At 49.0% G+C, this 25,702-nt stretch overlaps 1 protein-coding gene across 2 annotated transcripts in view; it reads left to right on the forward strand.

The window, feature by feature from the left end:
- Positions 1 to 2,108: 2,108 nt before the first annotated feature.
- The window catches only part of LOC125899347 (BCL-6 corepressor-like), a 40,662-nt gene continuing 17,068 nt past the window's right edge, over positions 2,109 to 25,702 (forward strand). Inside the window, exons 1-8 of one of the 2 annotated variants that reach the window (XM_049593567.1) lie at positions 2,109 to 2,913; positions 12,999 to 13,080; positions 13,287 to 16,406; positions 17,848 to 17,904; positions 18,409 to 18,574; positions 19,696 to 20,037; positions 21,140 to 21,424; positions 22,900 to 23,219. In XM_049593567.1, the coding sequence (XP_049449524.1) occupies positions 13,078 to 13,080; positions 13,287 to 16,406; positions 17,848 to 17,904; positions 18,409 to 18,574; positions 19,696 to 20,037; positions 21,140 to 21,424; positions 22,900 to 23,219 (4,293 nt within the window). In that variant the 5' untranslated portion in view covers positions 2,109 to 2,913; positions 12,999 to 13,077. The remainder of the gene's footprint in view (positions 2,914 to 12,998; positions 13,081 to 13,286; positions 16,407 to 17,847; positions 17,905 to 18,408; positions 18,575 to 19,695; positions 20,038 to 21,139; positions 21,425 to 22,899; positions 23,220 to 25,702) is intronic. The other variant, XM_049593568.1, reaches the window with a different exon arrangement.

Below are 25,702 nucleotides of genomic sequence, written 5' to 3' on the forward strand. Positions count from 1 at the left end.
AAACATGCAAATGTAACATACTGGTATTGGTGATTTGCAGAAATGTACAATGTCAACTTTTTCATCTGAGGACTGGGCTGTCACTACATAGTGAGTTTGGCTCTATTAAAACACAATATATGCAACCCAGTCTCACTCTGAAGTCGTCGAAATCCAATGCTTGGGCAGTAACTTGTGGCATCAGACACTGACGTAAAAAGCTGTCCTTTAATGTTGTCATGATACGTGACCAGTCACCGTTGTAGTTAAGGCGCAAAAGTCCAAGTAGGGTGAGTAGGAATGGTGGTGGAAGGGCCCAACAAACACAGACTTTCACCCGGGAGAACAATGTTTGTGTCCCGTATGATTGCCAAAGCCTGTTCTTTTTTCCTAACCCTTAGCACATGCATTAGCTGTTGGAGGCAAAACAACATCACGTTGTTGTACTGACGTAGTGTGTATATTTTGAAAGAGACTGTATGTAAATGGTAAATTTCCTGAGAAAACACAAGTGTGTCTTGAAAGAAGACAATGCATGTAACAGGCAGAACTTGACACAGCATCCCAGATCTTCAAGAACCAAACCACTCAGGGTACCTTTCATGTCATGTCTGGATGTGGAAAGTCCATGACCAAGCGTCGACATGTGACGAGGTCGGCGTGAGAATGTGTTGGTATATGTGATCATAAAGAACAGGAGGTAGAACTGAAGAGAGCTGAGACTCAGAGTAACCAGGTTACTGCACAGCTTTGTAGTTTTTAAAACCACAGAAAAGGACAAACCAATTTCCTGTTGATTAGGTGTTTTAGTGTGGATAAAATCTACCTGAACGCTGGTGTGGATTTGTGTCCTTGTAACAGATTCAGCCAAGGTTAGTGTGGACAAAACCTCAGTTGCCTGGTGGTTTAGTGGCTGTGGTCATAGTGGGCAGCTCCCAGTTATAAGAGGTAGATGCATGGTGCTGATAAGACCCTGGCCTGTGACTGTAAATCAGACGCACGCTGCAGTTGTGTCCAGATAGAGAAGGTGGAGTTTTTCTCCTACCCTGCTTCCCTTTCCTCTCATCTCCCAGACCCTCCTCTTCTTCTCTCTCCGCTCACTTCTTTTGAGCCTCTCTCCAAACTTTCGGATAATATGCCCTTCAAGATGAGCTTTTTAATGCGCCCATATGCGAGCGCTTTGTGAGCTTTGTGTTTGTTTGTGTATGACCGTCTGGTTTAACTCCTACTTTCAACAGCTGTGGTGAACGCAGCCAGACCTTCCATTTCCAAGTCCCCCTCTCTTTTCCTACTCCTACTCTGCTTCTGTCTGTCTGTGTGTCTCTGTGTCTGTCGGCTGGCTTTTCTTTTTCTCTCTCTCCCTCTCTCTCTCTCCCTACTCGCACACACACACACACACACACACACACACACATGTGGGCGCATGATGCACACACACCTCAGGCTTGATATTCATAGCCTCCCTCCTCCTCCTCCTTCACTTGACATGGGAGCCTTAACAGATGTGCCCCAGCCTTGAGCTGCCTCTCCCTCGCTATTGCCTCGTGCTTCGCAGATTTACCTTATCTGTTGGTTTGGAGAGCAACAAAAGTGACGTTTAATTTAAAAGTCTGTATTTTTTAGACGCAATATGAACAATACAAGAAATCTGGATTAAATTAGGGAGCTATGGTGCCAGAACAACACCAGTATTGTACCAGTGTTGATATAATGAACACCCAGTTGGTTACAGTGTACATCCTGGCTGTCCTCCATCTCCTATACTCAGTTTATACCAAACTATTTCTTATTTGGGAATATATGTGAGCATCTATTGTATCTGCACACTTTCCTTTATTCAGATATCTTATTTTGAAAAACGTTTTAAACATTTGCTTTATGATTATTACGTGTCTTATTTTCTATATTCTTCATGACATTATTATGTCTGGTGTGTTTTCTGCCTTATTTCTGCTGTTTAAACCTCGCCTATTCCTGTTTTGGAGTTTCAGCGGAGCTTGTGTGTGTGTGTGTGTGTGTGTGTGTGTGTTTTTCTGTGTGTGTGTCTCTGTGTGTGCGTGCGCGCGCGCAGCCAGTGCCGTGCGCTGGAGGCTTATGGTAATTGCGGTCTCCCGACTGGCCTTCTGGGTAGAGTCTGCGCGAGTGGGAGTGGAGCGAGTCGCTCGGTCTCAGCAGCGTTCATCCATTCTGTGCGGCACTCCCCGTACAGCTCCGTGCGTCCTCCGGTGCGAACCGGGGTGTTCTCTACGCTCCACGAGCAAAACGCGGGACGGAAAGCTACACGGAATAACCTTCAGCAAACCTTCCGCGACACGGATTCCGGCGTTGGAGAGGACATGGAGTGACGGAGAGCGGGAGAAAGGGGCTTTTTCCGAGGACGGCGTGCTCCGCTGAAACCCAACATGGCGCTGCTGCGAGGTACGGCCGAGCTGAATTAATTTCTCCGCGAGTCACTCCGACCTCGCCACCTGTATCCTGTGGGGGCCCGGGCCGCACGGCACATCGGCTCTCCCACTTAAAGGACCTTAACGGATTTTTCTTTTGTGGATTTCTCTACATCCTGCCGTTTTGTTTTTCCTCCGCGCAGGATCTTTTTTTTTGTTGCTTTATGGCAACCCAAGTGACATTTGCAGCAGCAAAAAGTCCGCTTCAAATATAGGTTAATGGATGAGAGTTGCTTATAGACAATAGAATAAGGACCCAGAGCTTTATATGTGAGTCTTGTTTTGTTTCGTGACAAGTGGATAACCTGTTAGACACTTTTAGTTGCTTTTTTTCCCTCTGGCTGGGATTGTGTGTCTCCAGCAGACAGGACCGTAACCCGGGCTCGTCTACGTACGCACGGATCGCTGTCCTTGTTAACTTGGGAAAAACAGGGAAAAGACGTGAGTTGGGGCGCACGGACGACGGCTGGAAGTAGCACCAATTAACCAGGTGAGGCAATCAATGACAAATCGAAATGTATTTTCTTTCTCATGATGTGAAATCCTCTGCGTGAGGACACAAAACGCACAGAGCTCTGCTTCTTTTAAAATAGTGCCACAACAGCCAAATTGGGTTAAAACGATCATGTGTGTTTTATATAATGTGTTTAAAATCAAAAACAGTCTCCCTGTGCGGCTGGATGTGAAGGCGATAGCCCGGTGTTGTTGTGCGCAGACTGGGAGAGGATCGGCCACTTCTAAGAATAGCGCATAGGGTGGTCTTTGTGCGTTTCGGCGGGGCAGTGACATGTGGTTGATAAATAACACGCGCACACACACATAATGATCCGACCGTGAGCTTGGCCTTTTTTTTTAACAACTGTCCTGTCAACCGGAGCGAGGTGAGAAGGACGTCCCGGAGATTAGCGGACTTGAAAGTGGCGCCGTCCTCGATGGTGAATATTCAGGCTTTTCGCACTCTGTTTAGTGACGAAGTGTGTGAGAGCCTGTGGGGCGACGGTGGGAGTGTGTATGTGCGCGTGTGCGTGCGCGCACACGGAGCTTCTGCGCTAAACAAGGTTACGGAATCCAGCCTCGCCCTGCCAACGGGAAGCGAGCGGTGCTGCTCCGTTTATACACGGTTCAGTTCAGTTGGAGGGCATCCCCGCGGTGTGTGTGTGAGTGTGTGTGTTGGTGTGGCAGCTGATTGTGTGTTCGTGGGGGAGGTGTGTGTGTGTGAGAGAGAGAGGTGGGGGGGCTTTGTTTGGACAGAGTGGACGTTGATCAGCCGTCTCATCAGTCCCAGAGGCAGTGTTAGAGGAAAGGTGTGTGGGGGAAGAGACGGGACTGCACCGCTCACCTTCCTGTCGACTTGATGGAAACCGCTCTGGCATCCTGCCACCGCGCACACACTTCATGTCTTGCAGGTGTTCTCCGATATGACTTTGCGCTGCAGTAGCTATGTTGTCTTCCACTCGCACGCAGTCTCGCTGCGAGACTAGTCTTTGCATTGCGGGGGGAATATCCTTGGCGCACGAAGCAGTCATGTAGCGCCATTTAGGACCCCCTCCCCCTGCAGCCACGATACGCGCAGCGCTCTCACATGGGAGAAAGTGGCACCCCAGACTCTTATTATTAGTTTTAAAAGTGCCACTTATTACAGTCACTATAATTTCCTGATTGCTTGGAAAGCTTGGTGAGATTTTCACGAATTTTAAACCACTCTATCCAAATCCGCCACTCTGCCATTATCGACTTTAAAACATTTATTTTCACTTCTTGCCTCCTGCACCAGTTTGTGGGCGGCAGCGATCAGTATGAACCACTTCTTATAGTTGCTGTTTAATTGAAATAAGTGCTGCAAGGCGTGTTGGACGCGATCCAAAAATGAATCGTCTCCTTCTTCTGTAAAGCTCCTGCGGGCTGCGTATAGCCTGCATTTTTTCACGACCAGCAAAGTAGCATTTAAGAGGAGACATTTGTCTTGAAATGACTTTTGTCGGTGCCCACACTCTCCCATCGCAGGAGAACCAACCGCTCATATCGCGGGAGTTTTTCCTCCCCGTGCCGCCGCGCCTGCTGCCTGTCCTGGAGCCACACAGGCACTAATTAGGGGACGCTCTCTTAGGACGATCGATGTGCCTCATATTGGCTGGCTCCAGCTCATTGACGAGCTTAGTGAGGGAAGCAGCTACTAAAAGACCACTTCAGCCGCCCGGCAGCCAATGCGCGCAGGATATACAGTAGAGAATCTCTCCTATAGCGCAGAGGCGGCTGACGCTGGAGCAGGTTGGGGGAGCAGGACCTCGTGTTGGGACCTTTCGAGGGAACAGAGCAAAGGGGGGGATTAACCGGTGGGGGGTGGAGGCTACTTCAGGGGGATTTGATGCAGAATAAAAGCTTAATTGTATTTAAATGTAACCTCGGTCCCCATAGTGAGGCAAATGGCCCTTGTCATACATTACTTAAATTTAAATGTCGATCTTGTAGTTTTTTAAGGGATAAAAATCAACCTAAAGGGAGATCTGAATATAGATGTGCGTAATTTGAGGATTAGGAACAGTGATCCATAAGACCATGTGGCTAATTATTTACCAAATGGTCCCAGTAATATGCTGTTGTGCTGCGATAAGGCTCCACTTGCTCATTTGAATTTATTGTTGTGGTGGAAATGATGACATATAGGGACTTTTGCTGAATCCTCTGATAGGTTTAGTGAGACTTTTAGGTTTGGATGGGTGTTGTTGTGCCACAGTTGTAGGTTGTCATAATTGGTCTTGTGATTTGCTCATAATTACCATACTGTCTTCACTCTCTTTGTCAGCAACCCACAAACTTCATATCAAACGCAACCCTGGTCGTGACACTGCTCTCTAAACTGCTCAGTCTGATCTTTTGGTACCAGAGCCTGTTCCCCAAGCCGTGCGTGTTGTGGAAGCGCAAACAAATACTTCACATTTTGTGTGGGCCGAGTAGTTTATTTATAGTGTACCCCGTCGGACTGTTTTGCGCATCATTTTTCCACTGTGCGCTGTGAAGTCAGTGCGGGGCTGATCTGTTTTCCAGGTGTTGAAACACAGATGGGGAGGGCTGCTTACCGTAGATTGACACACTGATGTGTTTTTTTTCCTCTCTCTTTTCACGCGAGAGGACTTCACACTTCTTCCAAAAACAGGGTTTTATTGCCCGGGGCCCATTAGCTGTGTAAGTTCGGGGGTCAAGGGTTGCCACACAAACAAAATAAGGCTTTAGTTTAAATAACTTCTCATTAGAATTATGCAGAAATTGCTCTGTGAATCAAATGTTTTACTTTCACCATCTGTCAGCCACACAATCAAATAGGTGTTCTGAACATTAAAAACACTAGAGAAACCTTATTTTAATGGATTCTTTTTGGAGCACCTGAAGGTATCACCAGTCTCGTGCCTGCTGGGGCATATTGTCATGTTGAGTGATGTGTGACAGTGAATGTGTCAGCGTGGTGCTCCGAGGGGGGGATCTGCTGCTGCGTACAGGGACAGCCCCGCCACCTCCATTTTAAACCCATTAACCTGCTGTTTGTCCGCTTCTCTTATCCGGAATCAATAAAGGACCACGCGGGGAATATTGCGCACAGATTGAGAGCACGTCGATAAAATCACGGGGACCACTTTTGCATATCAAACCTTTTTCTAATGTGTTGGACGGCAGGCAGGGAGATGCGTAAAAAGGCGCGTCAGAAAATGCCCGTGTTGTGTTTAATATCCAGCCGGAGACACGAGGTCTGTCTTATTGTTGTCGCGCTTGTGTTTTTTTTCTCTCCCCTCTCTCTCTCTCTCTCACACTCGCGCCTGGATATAAAACAACAGTCTCGTCGCTGCCGGCGCTGCGCTCGCTGCTGAGGCGAGGTGCGTGTGAACAAAAGCGGAGGCACGGCAGAGAGCCGAGGAGAGATCGGTTTTCCAGGCGCTGCGCAGCTCCCGGAGGAGACGTCACGGTTTGATTGAAGCTATGCTCCGTGCTGGCCTCCCGGGACCTCGCGATGAAACGGGAGAGCCGTCCCCCCCTCCTCCTCCTACCTCTCTCCCTCCCTCCCTCCCCTCCTCTCCTCCTCCTCCTCTCTCTCAGCGCTCCACAAAGCTTTTTGTTTCGACGAGGTCTGGAGCGCACGGATCACCTCCCCGCAGAGATGTGTCGGCCCCCAGTACTGTTTCACCAGCACAGAGGCGGTCATTACGGCCCCACAGAACCACATCGCACATTATTCTATACTCTAACAACTGTCTTATATAATAACACTGTTATTTCTGCAGCCGGATGTTAGTTTAAGAAGTCCAGCTTTTAGATTTTAGCCCTCAGTAATCTATCTCTCCCGCACGTCTCCAAACGCAACACTGCTACTTGACTGATTTCCCTGATAAATGCGAGATGCATCCACTTGATGTGATCTGAATACACGCAGCGAAATCCAGATCCCACTCTGATTGTATTTAGTTTACTGACCTCGCTCTGGCCTATCGGAAGATTGATTTAGCAGCGGAGTAATGATGACACGCCTCACCTCCCTCCTCTGAGTCTCTGCAGGCTCAGTCTTGATCGGGCCTCCTCGTTTGTTTTTAGATGTCGGTGCCTCGGGCATCTATCTCTCTGACGAAATCCCACAGACGCTTGGCAGCGCAGCGGGGTGATGGCGATAGGAGTTTATTGCAGCAACCGTCTTCAAAGCGGGAATGTGTTATCTGCCTGTCTGCGTGGCACAGCAGTGAGTTCATGTTGGTTATAAAGCGCTTTGACCCTGAGTTGATAATCATCACATGGCTTCCCTACCACCGAGTAAACACCTAAAGTTCATTTTAGTAAAGTATTAATTTGTATTTTTAACCTATGAGATCTAGGCCCCGTTTCCTCAACGTGTGTGTGTGACCTTTAAATCTAGGCCGTGTCAGAGGTGTGTGAGCTCGGTTTACCTCATACTGACTCAGCACCTGTTTAAACTGACATTCATTTAGCCTAATTTACACACCAGCAATAATTAAGCTTCCTCTTTAAACAGACTATTCATCCTGTGTAGGAGGGGGGTCACATATAGGAGGGGGGATCAGTCCTTTACGCGCCATGCGCTTTCATTAGCAACATCCAACACATGAAAGCAGCGCCAGCATTTCAAAGGAAAGTCAAGAAACCTCCGGTAAACGCGGGCCGGCTCATGCATGCGCATCCCTATTACAATCGGGTCCTTTGGTGGTATAAAGGGGCCATTTAGTCCCCATTTGGCCCGGGATGAATAGAGCCAGTTCAGCAGCCGCCGCCCGGGCCCTAGTGACAGCACGGGGGGCCTCACAATGTCGCCGTTGTTGCCGGCCGTGCTGCCGAGGGGAGGATTGAACCGTGCACCGACTTGCATGCGGCTGTGCAGCGGCCCGGGAGGACGCAGGGGCCTCTTGTTTACAGCTCGGTCGCTAATAATGTGACAGCTGAAGAGACGCCGCTGGCTGCCTCCAGCTCTGCGCTTCAACCAGCAGCAGCGCGCGCTCCGTGTCTCGCTACAGCATTTATCTCCTCTTGTCTCTGTTCAGTGTGCGCACTTGTGTTATATCAGGAACCTGCAGAGCGGTTCTTTCCACATATGGACTCCGGCTCTGCATCCAGATGATCAATTGGACCATTTGGCACACGTCAGCCTGATAATCAATAACAATTAAAATTGGGCACGCGTTCTCTCTCGCACTCTTTATGATGCTGGGTATTGATGCTGGTGAGAGCGAGGCCCCGAGGCTGTGTACTTAGTAGTCAGGCTGTAGTTTGGGTCCGCGCGCTCCTCTCTGTGTGTTTTCTCAGATTTGTTCCCGCTGATTTCTATTTTGTTCACCGGCAGTGTGCGCAGAATTCCTTTCGTTTTGGGTGTGCGCACACACACATGAAACAGCGTCGCGGTGGTGTGAGTGTGTGTGTACTTTGAGTGATTGTGTGTGTGCGCGCGCCCGCATTTAATCCCTGTTTATGCCCACCCCACCCCCGTCGCTGCGGAGATTATCCTGCGTCACACTGCATTTTTTCAGAGCTGAACGGAGCTCTGCGCTCCAGAGAGCCTGGCAAAGCTCCAGGGACAAAGAGCGAGAGGGTGCCTCCACTCCCGTTACACAGCAAGACCTACAGCCCCGGTTTCCCGTGATGTAGGTTACTATAGAACAAGCCATAAACACAGGATGAGTCTTGGTGCTTTAAATGTGCGTGTCTACTCATGTGTCAACTTGTGAAGAGAGAAGAAGCTGCTATAGTGGATACAACCACCTTCCCAACTCCATCGTCCCTCTGTCTCTTCCTCTCTCATACACACATATTACCGGTGCGCACGCAGCCACTGCGCTGCGCGGGGAATAGAGAGGCCTCAGCTCTGGAGCTCTGGAGGAAATGATGAGCGGTGCCGGTGCGTAGGCTCCACCGAGGGTCACGGAGAGTTCAAGTAATTGTCGTCAGAAACAGGAAGCTACGGCAAAAGAGGGACTTTGTTTTCCTCTCTCCCTTCTCTCTCTCCTCATCGGCCTGTCCTTGTGTCCTTGTTTTCTCTCTGTCCCCTTAAAAAGACGCACAATATACAGAGCTATATGAGGTTCCGCTAAAAACACCCGGTGGTTTTCTGTTTAATGGTGCGAGTCGGGGCTCCGCTCCAGCGGTCTGGTTTATAAACGCAGCTCCGACCGCTGCGCTCCCCCCTTCCCTTCCTCCCCCCCGCCTGCTGCTGCCGCCGACCAGTGTGATGGATTGGACGGCCGTCGGGAGTTGTTTGTTGCGCAAACTATTCTTAGCAGCGGGGATGAGCGTCAACACGCGCACACACCGCTTTTCCCTCCTTTCCTATATATCTCCCCTCTCTCCTTCCGCGTCCTTCCACTTATAATGTGACATTTGTGGCAGGATTTCTTCCCGGAATATTCTAAGCATTCGGTTCATAGGCGACTAATGTCAGATAACCAAACTGTTTTTATGTTCAGACCTCACTGAAATCATAAATACTTAATTTCAGATGTATTGCCTTAAAGCCAGGGGTATAGACTCCAGGAAAGGGGACACAGGGGACACATCCCCCGCAATATGTAGGACATGTCAATTTCTCCTCCCCCAATAAAAACGTCTTTTATTTTGATAAAAGTAAAGACATTTTTTGCCATAAACTAATGCAGAATAGTCACAAATTGGTGCATAAAAATCCACAAGAAAGCAGGAAATTAAGTGTTTAATGCTCAAAATGTTCGGACCCCCAACCCCCTGCTTTCCATATGAGTCCTCCCACCCCAGATGTTGAAACAAACCCTTTCTTAAAGCCTCTCTGTAATTTTCAAGGTATGTTGCAGTATTTCCAAAGCATGTAGGCTTAAATTTGTGTATCCAAGCTCACTAAATATATCAACCAAAAAAATTTACCTTTTGCTTTTTTTTTTTAAAAAAAAGAGACTGACTTTGCATTCACTGCAATGTGTGATAAATCACTGTGAACACGAGGACGGTTTTCACTAAACTGTTGATTGATGCACAGCTGGTCCTGAGGATGCTGCATAGATATTATGTGTGTTGGTTTTTTTAACCCCATCCCTCCCAGTGATATCCCTTGCTTTAATTATTGCGGGCAACACAAGCTTTCCAGATGTTTTCGTATAATATTTTGTGGACAGTGTCCTGTATTTTGTCTGCAGGCCTCTATAGCCTAGCATTGACAAAATGTAGTGCGATTGCAGCATTCAATTAATAGCAACACCTAAAAAATGTGGGTTTGTCCTGAGTGACGACTCTGCTGACAGTGTAGTTACACTCATGACTACACTGTGCTCATGACCGAGTATAGTTTGCGCGGCCACGGCACCTGTCATTACCATTAAATTAATAGTAGTCCTGCAGAGATGAGACGCGGCACCGGGCCTCAAGGTCAGGATCAAGCACTTGACAGCACACTGCATGCACCGCCAGGGATACAACTCACCGTGGACCCATGTAGGCTCTGAACTAACAGTAATAACAGGCCTGAAGACACCAGTCGGTCTTTTTGTTGTACTGGCCTGCACAAGAACAGATAATTTCCTCCCTGTGTTGGCTCTCAGCTTTCTTTTTCCACTGTTTTTTATTTTCCTGGGAAAGTAACACAGATGCAGACTGTGTGTGTGTGTGTGTGTGTGCGTGTGTGCGCGCCAAGGACAGATAGTTCATCGCTGAAGGTTGCGTTTAGGTTAAATGGAAATGTCCGTAAAGGCAGCGTGTCATTGTCATCTGCGTTTGTATAAGAGGCTTATTTTTTTCATTATCGTGTTCGGTCTCATGGAGCGCAGACTTTTCAGTGCGAGAGGAGCCGCTGCGAGTGTGTGTGCGTTTGTGTATGAGTGAGAGTGAAAGACAGACACAGAGGTGAATGTGTCGCTCCAGGAAATACAGGAAACGGGGACTGATGTGATTTCTCAACGCTGTCTGTGTAATTTGCAGAAACGCGCACACGTGGCTGCATGCGCACTCGTTTTACGCACGCACGCACACCGTTTCAGTTCCGTCAGGCGCGGATGTTGTTGAAGCAGGACTGGCCTCGGGGAGCTGGGGCAACTGTTGGGGGATGGGAGCGCTGAGGCAGTGAGGAGACGTGCCGAGGGGCCCGCAACAGGCTGATTAATGGGCCCCAGGTCACGGCAATAAAAGTGGCGTGCCAGCGGCGCAGCAGCGAAGGCACAGAGGCGTTTTCTCTGCGATGATCGAGGAGCCGAGTTTCTCTGCTGCTGCTCTCAGCACCGTCAGCACGGCACTTTTACTATTTAAAGGCACTTCTCTCCCACCTCAGTCCTGCATTACCTCCCTTAACATCGCCCCCACTGCCTTGCAAAAACGTCCACCCGAACAAATCATGAAGTCTCATATTCAAACTTTAATATTTCCCTTTAAATAAAATCTGCCAAGTGGGAGCAATGATTTCACCTTTCCCCATTGTTTCACTTGTTTGAGAGTTTTTGAAACAGCCTCTCGAAATTAGGCAGACCACTCTGGCAGTATTAAGATGCCACTTGACTCTCCAAGGCTCACGAGTGTTCAGTGATATCTCAATTTTGTCATTTGGACAAAAAAGATTTTATGAATACCGAATTTGTATGGCTTTGCAGTGTCTTTTTCCTCGCTGGATTGTGATATCCTTCAGGCGGTAATACAGAAGCAAACTATTGTCACAGTTTCTGAAAAGTAGATTTGCATATTCACTAAAGCGACGCCATAACAAATACAAATTGGGAAAAACTCAGTAAATCTGCTGTTTAATAAATTTGAGCTTGCTGAGCTTCTATTATTTGAAAGAAAGTTTTTGCTTTATATCAATAAAAGTCAAAACAATTCACATTTGATTTATAAGTTTTGCAACAATGGACATTTTCAAAATATATATTAGGTGTATCTACTCACCCAAAATCGTATTTAGTCCTGGCAAGAGCCATCTCTGTATCTCTACTCTAATAAAGTTCTTAAATCATCCCAATCAGCACCCAACTGATAAAAGCACCGATTTAATGTTAAAGACCAATTATTAAATCTGCCATCTCCCAAAATTTGCAGTAATGAATAATGATAACGATCTTCTTGTAACTTATTCCATATCTCTTAGCATAAAATAACTGCTCCGTTACGCTCTGGTGCTTTAAAGACATTCAAATGTATACAAAACACTTGCAGATTAAAGGACAGTTCACACTCAAAGGGATCTTGATGTTTTTTTTTTTGCTTATTGTCATTTCTTGTTATTTAAACAAAGGAGAAAAAACCTCAAAGAAATGCCATTTTCACTTCAGTGGTCATGTTTTTTATCTTTATACCTGTCTTCTTATGTTGTTCCCTCTCAAACTGAATCTATGGTTTCTTGTCATTTTTACATCGTCGTCTCGTCGTCTCTTGCATACTATACTTTTGCCTGTGTTCGCTGGTGTGAGTGTTTGTTGATCTGTGGCTCTGTGTTGGCGGGCGGTAAATGGTCTCCCACCGAAGTGGTCTCTGATGTATAATCTTCCCTCGCTCTGCTGGCTGAGGCAGCCGAGAGAGCAGGTCAAAGAGGGCACGGAAAACCAGTGTGTGGGGAACGTGACTGAATAGGCGCAGCCCCACAATGCACGTCTAGCCCACAGGGTGGGCAGGATGGGGGTCAGGGGAGGGGGAAGGAGGATGGTGGTCAGGGGAGAGGAGGGGAGAGGAGGGGGGAGGTTACTGTGGGGTGTTGACGGATGGGAGGGGAGGGGAGCCCACACGGTGCTTTCATCTCCACTGACTAGCGGAGCTGTGTGTGTATGTGTGAGAGAGTGAAAGCGAGGCTGAGTAAAGCTAGCGACGCTGTTATCTTTCTTGTCTTTGGATCGGCAGCCTGCTTCCTGTAATGTATATGTTGATATATTATTTAGCTTTGCATGACCCAGAAATTAAAGATGTGCAGTACTTAAAATTATAATTTCTCTTATGGAGATTTCATAAAGTGACATTTTTGCCCTATCAGGTTTTTTTTTTTGGCAGTGGGATTAAAATACAGCTCTGTGTGTGTGTGTGTGTGTGTGTGTGTGTGTGTGTGTGGCAGAGCCAAGACGCTGACTGCTAACTGTTTGCTCATCTCCACAGGGCAACATCTGTTCGTGATGTCGATGCTGAGACACAAACCAACCTGGAACTAAGACAAGGGAACCACATCACACAAAACATGGCAAGTCCCCGTGCTCCTTCTGAGTGCGGTTTACGCTCATTTGTCACATTAGTCACCATTACCTGGAAATTAACATTTGGTTGGTTTCACTATGTGCATGCACACAACTAACCTGAAACATTTAGGAATCTTTTTGTGCTTTGTTTTGCAGTAATTGTTTTATAGTCCTACTTTCACTGTCACATTCACTGAAATTTTTGCTGCAGGTGGATGCAAGGCTGACGCCCCTGGCCGCGATGGGGCTGGACCGAGGCACTCTGATGCATGATGGTCTCCGTCTCCATGGTGGGGTTGTATACCCAGGGATCAGAGCATTGCCAGCAGAGAAGAGCAGAGAGACACCCTCCCTTCCCCTCACTTATAACAGGGATGGTCTCCCGGAGCTCATCTACAAGCCTGATGGCTCTCTGGACAGTCGTAAGCCCACTAATGGATACCTGGGCCTCTACAAGGGTGCCCCTCCAGGTCTCCACAAGCCTGTTCTGGTTCCTGGGGCTGAAGGTCTGGGCTTGGAGCGCAGAGTAGGGCCTGGAGAAAAGGCATCTGAACTGGGCTTGGCAGGTGCTGGTGGCAGCTACCTCCGCCTGCCGTGGCTCACCCCCTACCCTGAGGCGAGCATGTATCCCTTCATGGACACATCCAAGTACGCAGCTCTGAACATGTACAAAGCCTCCTTGCTCAGCCAACCCAACCCCTATCTTCCCCAGCACCTGCCCTACCCTTCTCTGTGTGCAACCCAGGGGGGCAACCCTGCTGCAGCCGCCTCTGCTGCTGAGAGGCTCTACTACATGCCCCCCTATCCTCCTTCTCCTATCTCTTCCCCCCTGGTGGCGCCCCCCATGAGGATTCCTGCAGTCACAGTGGCCCCCACATCACTGGTACACTGCCAGGACAAGGGGCTCGGTGTTGCGTCTCAGTTTGCACAGCAGCTTCACCAACCTTCTCCTCATCCTCAGCACCATCAAGCCGCTATAGACAGAGACCGGTCCCCGAGCAGGAGCAGCAGACCAAGCAGACCTCCCTCTAGGAAGAGCTCTAGCAGCAACAATAATACCAGTAGCACTAGCACTAGTGGCACCAGTGGGGGGAATAATAATAGTCTGCCTGCTGATTCTTCTCCTCACGCATCTTCTCGCCTCCCCCAGCCTCCCCCCCCTCCTGCTCTCATTGACAATTCACTGGATTTACAAAGGCCAGTCGCTAGGATAGGACACCCACCTGCCTCCTCTGCTTCTTCAATATCTGCCTCATCCTCATCCACGCAGTCCATTCCTCATCCATTCTCTGTGAGCAGCATGGCATCAGAGCAGCCCTCCCCTGCCCGGCCTAGCCCCCACAAACCGAGGCCAAGAGACGCAGCACCTGAGCACAGAAGCGCAGGGGTTGAGAGGAGACCCAGCAGGTCACCTTCCAAACCCAACTTTGAGAGGCCAGCTCACCAACCACAACCAACCAAAGACTCGGCAGAGAAGCCCTTGGATTTGTCTGGAAGAATGCTGGAGTTCGGGCTGCCTCACAATGGATACCCAGTTAAGATAGACACTATGGCATCAGGAGCACGTTATGGACTGCCCCCTAGCCGAGAGCTCCTAAAGGAAAACCTGTCCCTGTCTCCTTCCTCCCACCCACACTCTGTGGTCAGCAGCACTTCTTCAAAGGTCCCAGAGAGGCCAGAAATGATCAGCACTTTACACTCCTCCTGGGTTGTTCCTAGCCCGTCTCCTTCCCATACACAGCACACACCGGGCTTGCCCCCCTCCCCACGGCCTAACACAGACCTGGGCCTTTCACAAGCCAAAGGTTCCTCACCCTCTGTCATCAAACACAAGGGTCTGGAGAGAGTACTCCCACAGCAACGTAGCTCATCCTGTCCAAGGATAGGGGAGCCCAACCATAATGTTCCCTCCACTCAGCACTCCTCTCTGGTCAGCTCCAGGGCTCTTTCTCCCAAACCGAATGGTGAGTGGGTCAAACACAGCCCGAGCCATTCAGAACATCCGGGCCACCACAGAGAGGGAACGGAGAAGCCTTCCCAGACTACCAAGAGAGCTGAAACAACTCCAGAAGTGGCACCATACAAGAGGCCCTGTTTGGAGAATGGTCACCCTCCTGGGCTTTACCTTCCTCAAAGTGATGCTTACCTGAACCACAGTTTGGCGTACGCAAATAGATACCTGCCCTACCCCATCCCTGATGGTATGGCGCTACACTCTCTGCCAATTGCAGGGAAAGGTCCAGTCTACCCTCACCCAGTATTGCTGGGCAGCAACAGCCTTTACCCAACCCACTTGGCAGCAAAACACCCTTTACCCTACCACAACCTCCCAGCTGGTCCAGGAGGGGAATACCTCACTTATAACTCACAGGAGATGGCCCATCCCCTGATGCAGACTCACTCAGACAAGCCTCGGGGACAGGAGAAATCCAGGGGAGGTATGGAGGAATCCGGGGGCCACAGAGATCACAACAAAGAGATAGGCGAAGGAAGCCAAATTAAGTCTGATAGGGAAGCAGGAGCACAAGGACAGGGCGGCAATCAAAGCAAAACCTCCTCTTCCTCTGTGACACCCAGAGAAAAGATTGTCTGCATTGACCTTGTGCACTCAGACACAGATATTGAGTCTACCCCAACAGTCCACAAACAACCCTCTGCTGAGACCAGCAGCAAGGTTAACCAAAATGAATGTTGTCATAGTAACCAAAATATGACAAAGACTGACTACGAGCCAAAACACCAACACCACCTTTCCCATCCTTATCCGATCCACTCGGGACACAGCCCCACCCTGAAGCCCAATAACACTGACAGACAGCCAGAAACTCCTTTTGGGAAACCAAAGGTCCCTCAGGACGCAGGCTGTCCTGGGGTGACATCTAGCACATCCCCACCTTCTCCAGAGCATTTGGCCCAGGCAGAGGAGAGCCCGGAGGAACAGAGTCCCAGCCCGGACCCTGGAGACCAAGACCAGAGCACCTTGCGTTGTGCCCGCACATCCGGGGAGCGCAGCTCTGGTAAGGACAAAGGGGACAGAGACAGCCGGGCTCTTCACTTCATTCAGCACTGCACTGATGTGGCGAAGGAGGAGAGAATGTGCGAGGGGGAGGTTGAAAAGGAAGACAGTATTGTTGACCTAGGGGAGTCCCACGGAGAAGGGGATGAGGACGAAGAAGAGGATTGCCAGACTTCATCCAAAGGCTGTCGCAGATCCAGTCTGGCCAAGAGGATCGCTAACTCCTCAGGCTACGTTGGCGACCGCTTTAAATGTGTCACCACCGAGCTGTATGCTGACTCCAGCAAGCTGAGCCGTGAACAGAGAGCCCTGCAGGTAAGGCCATTAACACTTGTGTGTGCGTGTGTGTGTGTGTGTGCATATACAGTACAGGATATATTGGGCTCAAGCTGGTGGTCGACTGGAGAGAGGTCATTATGACCAACGTTCCTTATGTGCAGACATTTCAAACATACTTTCAGCTCTAACATCCACGCAGGAATAAATCCCCAATGGCCACTGTTCTTTATCCCTTGCTGCAATATTAAGAACTGCCTGCAGAACAAACCCTGCATGAAATTGGCCCACTCCGCATTTACACCACAGTACAGAATAATATAAATGCTGTCATGCTACCGGCCTGGCCGTCGGCTTGACCTTCCCCTTACTTTATCATTGTCTTAGCGAGCTGGTGCAAGGCCAGTTGAGGCCCTCTATCAGGGAGGGCAGTTCAAAGGTTAACCAGGGCTGCCATCTCTGTATGCTGATTAGCGAGCAGTCATTGTAAAGGTTATTTCTGAGCGTGCGTGTTTGTGTGTCCGTACGTGCTTGTCCTTGTGTGACTGCCTTGGGGCTAAAGCATGTGTTAGTGCTGACTGTGCTATAGAGCCACGGACTGTAGTTTCAGAGCATGACTGTGGCAGCCTCACAGTTCACACTGCCTTTGGCTATGCTTAACCCCAAGGTTAGGGGCAGTGGAGGGCTTGCAGTGTGCTTAAAAACCAGCAGCTGCCCTCTTTGGGGTTCCTCTTAGGCTTTCTGCATGCCCCCACCGCCAGTCGCTATCCTCCCCTAACCTTCCTCCCCCTGATGGCCTACGCTGCCCTGCCTGGTTGCTGTCCAAGGTCACAATTCTTCTCACCCTATTGGCTAAAAGACCCCTAACACACACTACATTACACCTATACATGATTATAGCGACGTCCCTTACACTTGCCCATCATCCCGTCATTCAGATACACACACTCAGCTGTCCATTTTAGACTCTCAGTGATCAGCATAGGAACACAAACAAACCCCATGCTACATTATCCACCGGCTCAGAGGCGGATATCTTAATAGGTTGCACATGTCTGTCTATGTTGTGAACGCGCCCTAGAAAACTGTGGTTTTGTCTGTGTCATGCTTGTCAATGCACAGCTGCAACACAAAGCTATCAAACGCTCTATTTCTGGACAAAAAAAAATGGATGTGTAAGTGTTTGGGGAAAAAAAACAAAAGCTAAATGAGACAGCTAAAACTGAATTAGCGTTATCAATCATGCTTAAAATGAACATATTGTTCTGATTTCAAATTCGTGCCGTTCAGAAATTATTTGATAGTTTTGATGCAGTGTTAATTGACCTGTTGAGTCACTTTAATTTGATTGTGTTATTTTGTGGGATTGTGGCTGCCTATTGTGTGTAAAAGAAACTTGTGGAGAAACGTAAATTCATTAAAAAAAAAAGATGAAATGATGGACAGATATATTGAGCCCCCCCCCATTCTAATTGCTTAGATGGAAGTCATATCACGAGAGGGGAGTAATATAAGTCAACCTGCAGCTAACTGGGAGGTCAGTTCTTTACATTTCTTATCACATCTGCCTCTGATGGGCTCTGTCTCCTTTGTACTCTGTATCGCTGCACACTCCTTTTTTTCCCCCCCTACTCCCTTCTTTCCTCTTTCTCATCTCCTCTCTCTGCCTCAGGGCTTAGATGTATATGTTTCCTAGCCATGTTTATGTTCCAGGAAGGGAGATGCCAGGATTTAAGCCCCAGAGCGCATGGACTCACAGTGGCTGCAGTAGTCTAATCTGTGTCTTGATGCCATGCTTGTGATTTATCTGTCTTACCTTTTTGTCCTGTGTGCGTTTGTGTGTGTGGGTTTTAATTTTCTTTGGCATTTTCTTTTTTTTTTTTTTTTTTTTTGATTTTAAGACAATGTGATTTCTGACGCAATTGCTTCTGTAGCTGTTGAGGCCAGATTGAGGCTTAGAGAGGTGTGTGTGCGGCGTGGGCAGACGATGAGTGGGTTTCATGGGTTTTCTCTGCATCTGTGTGTGTGTGTGTGCGCGCAGCGGGCAATGATGCGGTTCTCGGAGCTGGAGCTGAAGGAGAAGGAGGGCGGCGGTGTGTGTGTGTCTGCCTCGGCAGCGGCAGCAGGACGGGAGCTGGCAGACGGCCAGCGCAGAGAGCGAGTGCTGGAACACTGCCAACACACCACCAGGCAGGGAGAGAGGGAGGGTGAGTAACCCAGCACCACACACACACACACACACACACACACACACACACACACGCACGCACTTACATGCACGCACACACTCGTGATGCATGCACACACACACACCATGCATCCACTCTGCAAATGAACACTCACAAAGGAACACACAAACAATAGGTGCGCGTGCACACTCGCACGCACTTGCAGCAAATGCTGAGGCAAGACCGGGTCACTCTAAAAAAAGACACGCTCTCACACACACACACACATGCACACACTCTTACACAAGCGAGGCAGCGCAAGCGAACGAGCCCAGCAAGAGAGACAGAGAGGGGGAGTTTTATTTTCAAGAAGTCTTTTGTGCTTATCTGCGCGGAGAGACGATCGAGAGGGAGGGCAAGAGGAGAAGGAGGGGCAGAGATTGCGTGAGTGAGAGAAAGAGGGAGAGAAAGCAGGAGGGGGGGAGAGTCAGTGGGTGAAAGCGGATGGGAGAGCGCAACGGAAAGAGCGAGAGCAGGGGGGGAGGAGGGGGGTTAGTTACGTTGGCTGGGAGCCCAGCTGTGTGTTGGAGCGAGGCCGCGGCTGACGTGTGAGCCTAATTATGGCATGGAGAGAGACAGAGAGGGAGAGGGAGTCGAGGAGCGGGGGGAAGAGTCACGCTCAGTGTGAGAAGGGCGTGGTGCGGTCATGCCGTGGGGGAGGACAGAGGAGGAGGGTGGTGGGGGGGTTTGAGGGATGGGAGTCGCCGTGTGCAGCGAGTGCGCAGGATGTTTTCTTGCCTCTCCTCGCTGGAAGTGCGAGCGGCTGCACTGAACCGTCAGCCCGCTGGCTCGGCTCGCATCAGATTAAAAAGTCTTTACCCCATCAAAGTTTTACTGCCTGTCTTTAAAGCAGAATAAAAGCTGGCTGGTGTTTAACTGGCATTCTCCCTCTGTCAATCCCCCCACCCTGTCTCACCCCACCCCCTTGTTTCCCCTGCTCCCTTTCTGTCTGTCTGTCTGGTTTGTGGTCTGTCTGTCTGCATTCTCTCCCCGTATGTCTGTCTCCCTTTCATCTTCTGTTGCTTATTTTGCCTCTGCCCCCCCCCCCCCCTCCTCCTCTTCCTCCCCTGCCCACGTTTCCACCTCTCTGCTTTGCTCAGGTGTCCGGCCGGCGTACACAAACAACAGAGTTCCAGTCCTGCAGAGGTGTGGAAACCTGAAGGAGCCTTTGTCCCCGGGGCACGGGGCCCGAGACAAGTCCAGAGGTGCCTGCCAAGCGGGGCTAAATGATGTGGCCAAGAAGGTGAAGAGGGAGCCAGAGGGAGGTCACTGTTTGCCCCCTGTTCTGACACCGGCGAAGGCGTACCCTGAGGACAAGGTTGGCCTTGGTTTTGGACCCAACAGGAAACGCCAGCTCTGCCTCAAGACTGAGCAGGAGGACACGAAGTGGGAAGATGTAGAGAGGGTGTCCCATCCTGAGAAGAGAGCCAAGATATCTACGGGTAGGAATTTCCCCACCCCCCCACCCCCCCCTCCAACCCTTTCATCTGCTTCCCGTGCATCCCTCTAATTCTGCTCACACTTTCCCCTTCATCCCGCGTTATGCTGAGCACGGTCTCGTCCCTTGTTCTTAAAAAAAAAAAAACTTTCCATCCCTTTTGTCGCTTCCTCCTTCCCAATCAATTCCACCTTAAACCCGCTCCATCACTACCCCCGCTCTTTCCCCCTTTACCGCTCTCTGTCCCATCTTTCGCTCTGTGTGGCAGCCAGCTCAGAGAAGTGTTTAATCCTGCCTTTGAGCGGAGTGCGAGAGAGAGAGAGAGAGAGAAGCGCGGAAGAGGGACAGCCATTCTCTCTCTCTTCTTTCAGCTCCGCCGTTCCTCCGCTGCGCTTACCCACCCTCTTCAAAGCTGCTCTTTTCTTCCCTTTTCATCTCCTTTCTTTTTTCCCTCATCTGTTTGGGTTTCCTTTTTTTTCTGGCATGCGGTATCGCACTCGCTCTCCCCGGCACTGGCAGACGAGTCAAATACCCGTCCCCCGTGAATTTCAAGAGGGAGGGGGAACTCTCCCTCTGCTTCTCCGGTCTTTATTGCTTTGTGTCTCCGCCCGATTCTTGACTTCTCTTCCCCCTTTCACTCCTCGATCTGCCTGTTTCGCATCCCGCTCCATGCCTCTCTGCGTTCGTGTTAAACTGTGAGGCTTAGAGGCGGTTTTACAAGCCATGAGAATGTAGTGATTAATGGCCTTTGTTCTTTGTGCTCAGTTGTCTGCAGGTCGGTAGGTATGTACATACAATAGTTTTGCTGCAGAAGGTGAGAGCAGTTTCTTTGAAAGAGTGAAAACCTTTTATGCCCTAAATGTCAACTCAGACACACAACTGCTTGGTGTGAGCTTGCCCACAATGCATTGCTAAGTTTATCCATTAGATTTTTCATGACCTTTGTAACCAAGGGATGAGAGTTTCTTTCTTTTATTTTATTTTTAAGCTGAGGTTTAACGGCACATTTCTAGGTGTTTCACAGGACAACTCTTCTCCAGGAAACACAGCCGTAGGCTACATGCGAGATGGCAAACTATGCAAATTCTGTGTTTTGTTATCTGCAGATGAACGCGAGCACGCCAGTCCTGATGAAGACGACGACGACGAGGTCCGGAAGCTCAAGGTCTGCATTGAGCTCAAAGGACTGCGACTCAGCAAACCTGCCGCCGGCGCAGCTTCCCCCGATGGCTCCCTTATTAAACAGGACAGGGCGTGGTCCCAGCCCCGTATGGTTGCCCCGGTGCAGAGCCTACGGGAGCGCAAGATTAGGCCCGGCGAGCCGGAGGATAGAGCCGCAGCGCACAGAGCCGAGATCAACAGGAAATGGGGCTGCGAGAAGCTACTTAATGGTAAGAATGAACCGCCAGCCGTGCAAACCGCCGCTGTATCTGTGAGTTCAGCTCGGGTAACGGAAATCTATCTTTGGCTCACGTTTCACTTTCTTGTGTAGCGGTCTGACTTTGGGGGGATTTCCCGTGAGCCTTCTGGGAGGGGGCAGAGGAAATGAGGTAGAGAATACTTCCTCTTGCTAGAGGAAAGGCCAGGGAATCAGAACGGGGACCTGGGGACTGGCATCTAAAATGCCCCCCTTCTACCCCCCCACCCCTGTGGTTTTTGGGCTTTTTGTTCAGCTGGTGTACAGTGAGGACGATGAAAGTGCGAATGAGGGAAGTGGCTGGCGGAGATACGCGTGGGCAGGTGTAGTGTGACTAATGTGTGATCAATGATTTTTCTCTTTCTTTTTTCCCCTCAAGACCAGTCACAGGGAAACGGAGGGCGGGGAATGTGGGCGTGCGTGTGTGCATGTGTGTGTGTCAGTAGGGGGGGGGGGTAACTTATTAAAACCAGGGCTTTTCCCTTATTCAAGTGCCCAAACGGAGACAGAGGGAGGCACAGACGCAGAGAGAATAAAAGAGCAGGAGAGAGATTAAAGGAAGTGAATAAAGCAGGGGAGATTTTGGTTTTATGTTTCCTGCAGAAACCACAGGCCTTGATTGGCCACTGATTTTTTTTTTCTTTCACCTTTTTAGATAACATCACCCTGGCAACAGCCGTGTATTTACAATGAATGTGGTTATTCCACTGTGCGTCTGTCAGGGCTGTGGTCTTTTTTTCTTCTTCTTCTCCCTTTTTTTTTTCAGGACTCCGCTAATCGGATAAAACACATTAATCTCTGTTAAGAATCTCCCATTCTGCAAGGTTTCCTGTGCAGCAGGGGTTACACAGACAGTGACTGTATATTTAAGCATCAGTAAGATATATAATTTAACTCCCCTCCTCATTGGTTCTCAGCTCAGGACTGATTTAATGGACTGTTTATTCTAAAGGTTCCATTATAACACAATTCAGACCACATTCCTGAGTAGTTTGAAATGCTTTACAGTGATCCTTAGGAGGAAATGTATTTCCATTAAGCTATTAAACAGCATTCTGACATTGTGGTTTCAAGGGCAGGTTTTTATTTTTCATGTAAATATGTACTGTAAGAGGCTGGAACCAGACAGTGCCACATTTGTTTAAGGAGATTACTCATAGCAGTGTCCTTGCTGCAGTGAATGAGTGCGCCCAAGTTACTACGGGGGTGTTTATATGAGCCTGTGCAAGTGTGTGTGTGTGTGTGTGTGTGTGTGTTTTATTTTTTTAAATTCTTTTTTTTCTAAGCGAGCAGGCATGCTGCGCTCCCAGACAGCTCTGTGCGCTCATTAATAAACCAACAGAGGGTGAGAGATGGCCTTGCAATACCTTCCCATCCTCCCCTTCCACCAAGCTCTCACACTATCAGCCGCTCACTCTGCCTCCCCCTCCTCTCTCCTCCCCGCTCCAGGAGTAGCTGCTTCTCCCCTTCCCCCCGGCCAGCTGAAGGACAGAGCGCACCCGCCGGGCCCCTTCTCAGGTGACCGTGGCCTCAAGGAGCCCAGGAGGGGCCCCCCCTCTCCGGGCCCGGAGCCGTCAGTGGGAGGCACCCCTCCCCTCAAGCCCCGTCGCCATAGTGACACGGACAAACCCAAGGGCAAGCGGCCGTGCAAGACCAAACACACCAGTCAGAGGGAGCGAGAGCGCGAGCGGGAGAAAAGGAAAGAGGCCACACCTAACAGCCCGGGCCAGCGCTGTTTGGCTGATCTGGGAGCAGCCGAAGATGACAAGGTGAGTGCTGATAGGGTGTCTGGCCACGATACGGGCGTCTGGATGTTTGCAGCAGCGGAGTCTGTTTCAGTATGCCTGTCGGCGCCTCTGATTATGCAGCTGGGAGAGGGAGGGAGGGAGAGAGGAAGGAAGTATGTTTACAATGTTTAGAGGGCTGCTAGAGCTTTGACCTCCTGGTGCCCTTATCGACTCCCTGCGGAGCGCCTGCGTGCATGTGTGTTTGTCTCTGGCCTTAATTGTCGAACGTGTGTCATCGATGCTGTTTTGTGTGTAAGTGCGTGCCAAGGCTGCGAGTGTCTGTGTGTTTGTGAGCATTCCTGACATAACAACAAAACCCTGGAGCAATTATACATCGCACTCAGCGCCGAGCACAAGGCTACATATGCACACGCTCCCTCGCTCGCACACAGTGAGGAATGTGGCAGCCATGGTCGAACGTATGAAGTGCCGGAGTTCAAAAGAGGGGAAAAAAATGAGCATGGGGAAAAATTGAGGGGGGAGGAAGAAAAAAAAAAAGAAGGCTAGTTGTTTTCCGCCCGCGCTGCTCTCCTCCCCTGCTCCTCCTCAGCCTGACAGCTGCTTCGACATGGAATTCCACTGAGAGGGCACGCACTTCACTCACACACATACTCTCACACACACACACACACACACACACTCTCAGAGGCAGGCAACTCCCTCTCTCGTGTGTTGCGCTCCGAGGGCTCTGTTGGTTTAGCGGTTAAAGAAAAGTGGCGTGCCAACCTGCAGTGTTTGGGGCGTGAACAGTTGGTGCGAAAGCTTGTACGTGTGTGCTTTTCTGCGATGCATAGTGCGTCTTCCGTACGTAATGATCATACATTAACATATATGTTATGAATTAGAAATCCATCTATATTTTATATTTTGTGTGTGGGAAGCATATAAAGGAGTTGGTATCGAAAAATCATGTGAGCATAAGAGAGGAAATTGCTTTTTGAGGGGAATAAAAATCAAGCTTTAATGGAAATATAATCATTCTTTCAGGATGGTTTTTGGCAGAATGTCATATACTTTTACCAGTTTATACATTTTCCACTTCATCATTTTGTTTTAATACAATTATATGTTTATGCAAGTGTGCATGCTTGTACGCTTAGGATGGGACGATATGAGATTTTATCCTAATTACAGACACAATAAGTCGATGGTGGTGAATTTCCATTACCAGGATAATCGTGATAGTCATATCCAGCAGGTTGGGTTGAGCACACTAAACCTGGTACCAATATGGCACTGGTTCCTTAACGACCTGTACCAACCAGACCAAATCACACAGCAGATTTCGGTGCCTCACTTTGTTTCCAGATTGTATGCATAGCTGGTGTGCAATCGAAAGAGAGTGTCTGATGGTTCCTCCTGATAGCTAGGATGCGACGTGTGAAGATAAACAAGCAGTGCAGTGTGTGCACAGTTCAGGCTAGGTTTAGCTTGGCTTGGATAAATGCTATACCTCGTCAAGACCCAAGCCAAGATCCCGTGTTGTGTGTCCTTTGTCTTTCTTGCCACCTTTTGATCAAAGTAAAGGGGATTCACCCTGAAGTTAGTAATCAGAGTTAGCCTCCCATTGGGACCTGACCAGGCTCATTTAAGGTGCGATGTTAAGCTGGACCAGCTACTCCCAGTGCAGTGACAATCTCAGGCACTCCTAAACAGGAAATAATAAATAATGGAGAAATTGCTGGATCATGAGTTAGGGAGACAATTGTTGATTTCAATTCAAAATATATTTTGCTGTTATTAGTAGTGTAATTGTTATTTAGTGTTAAATTATTGCAGTTGGACTATATTTGATTTGTTATGTAAATTTTTTGATAGTGGTTTGTATTAATTCATAATTATATGTTTAAGTATGCTTAATGGTAAGAGTTCATATGTTGTTCAGCTTTTTCTTTTGCAATAAAAAAAGCATTTTTTTCCAATTTAAGCACCAGTACTGTTTTAATCCTTTTAGCGCCAGTATCAAGAAAAAAACCCCGATACCCAACGCTATCAACAGCACCCAAACAGACTGCTGGACAACCAATAATAAAATGACATTGGGCGAGAGGCAGGGTACACCCTGGACAGGTCACCAGACTATCACAGGGCTGACACATAGAGACAGACAACCATTCACACTCACATTCACACCTACGGACAATTTAGAGTCACCAATTAACCTGCATGTCTTTGGACTGTGGGAGGAAGCTGGATTACTCACAGAAAACCCACGCTGACACGGGGAGAACATGCAAGTTCGAACCAGGAACCCTCTTGCTGTGAGGCGACTATGCTAACCACTGAATCACCGTGCCGCAAAATATTCATAATTATTATTTATTTTATAATTATTATTATATTCGTAATATTGTGAATTGCAATTATTTTGACCTGGATAATCAAGACATGACATTCTCATATGGTCCCTTGCCTAATACACACTCAACTGCATGTCCTTCTGTGTGTGTGTGTGTGTGTGTGTG

Source organism: Epinephelus fuscoguttatus, linkage group LG13 (genome assembly GCF_011397635.1).
Source record: "Epinephelus fuscoguttatus linkage group LG13, E.fuscoguttatus.final_Chr_v1".
In the NCBI taxonomy this organism is placed as follows: Eukaryota; Metazoa; Chordata; class Actinopteri; order Perciformes; family Serranidae; genus Epinephelus; species Epinephelus fuscoguttatus.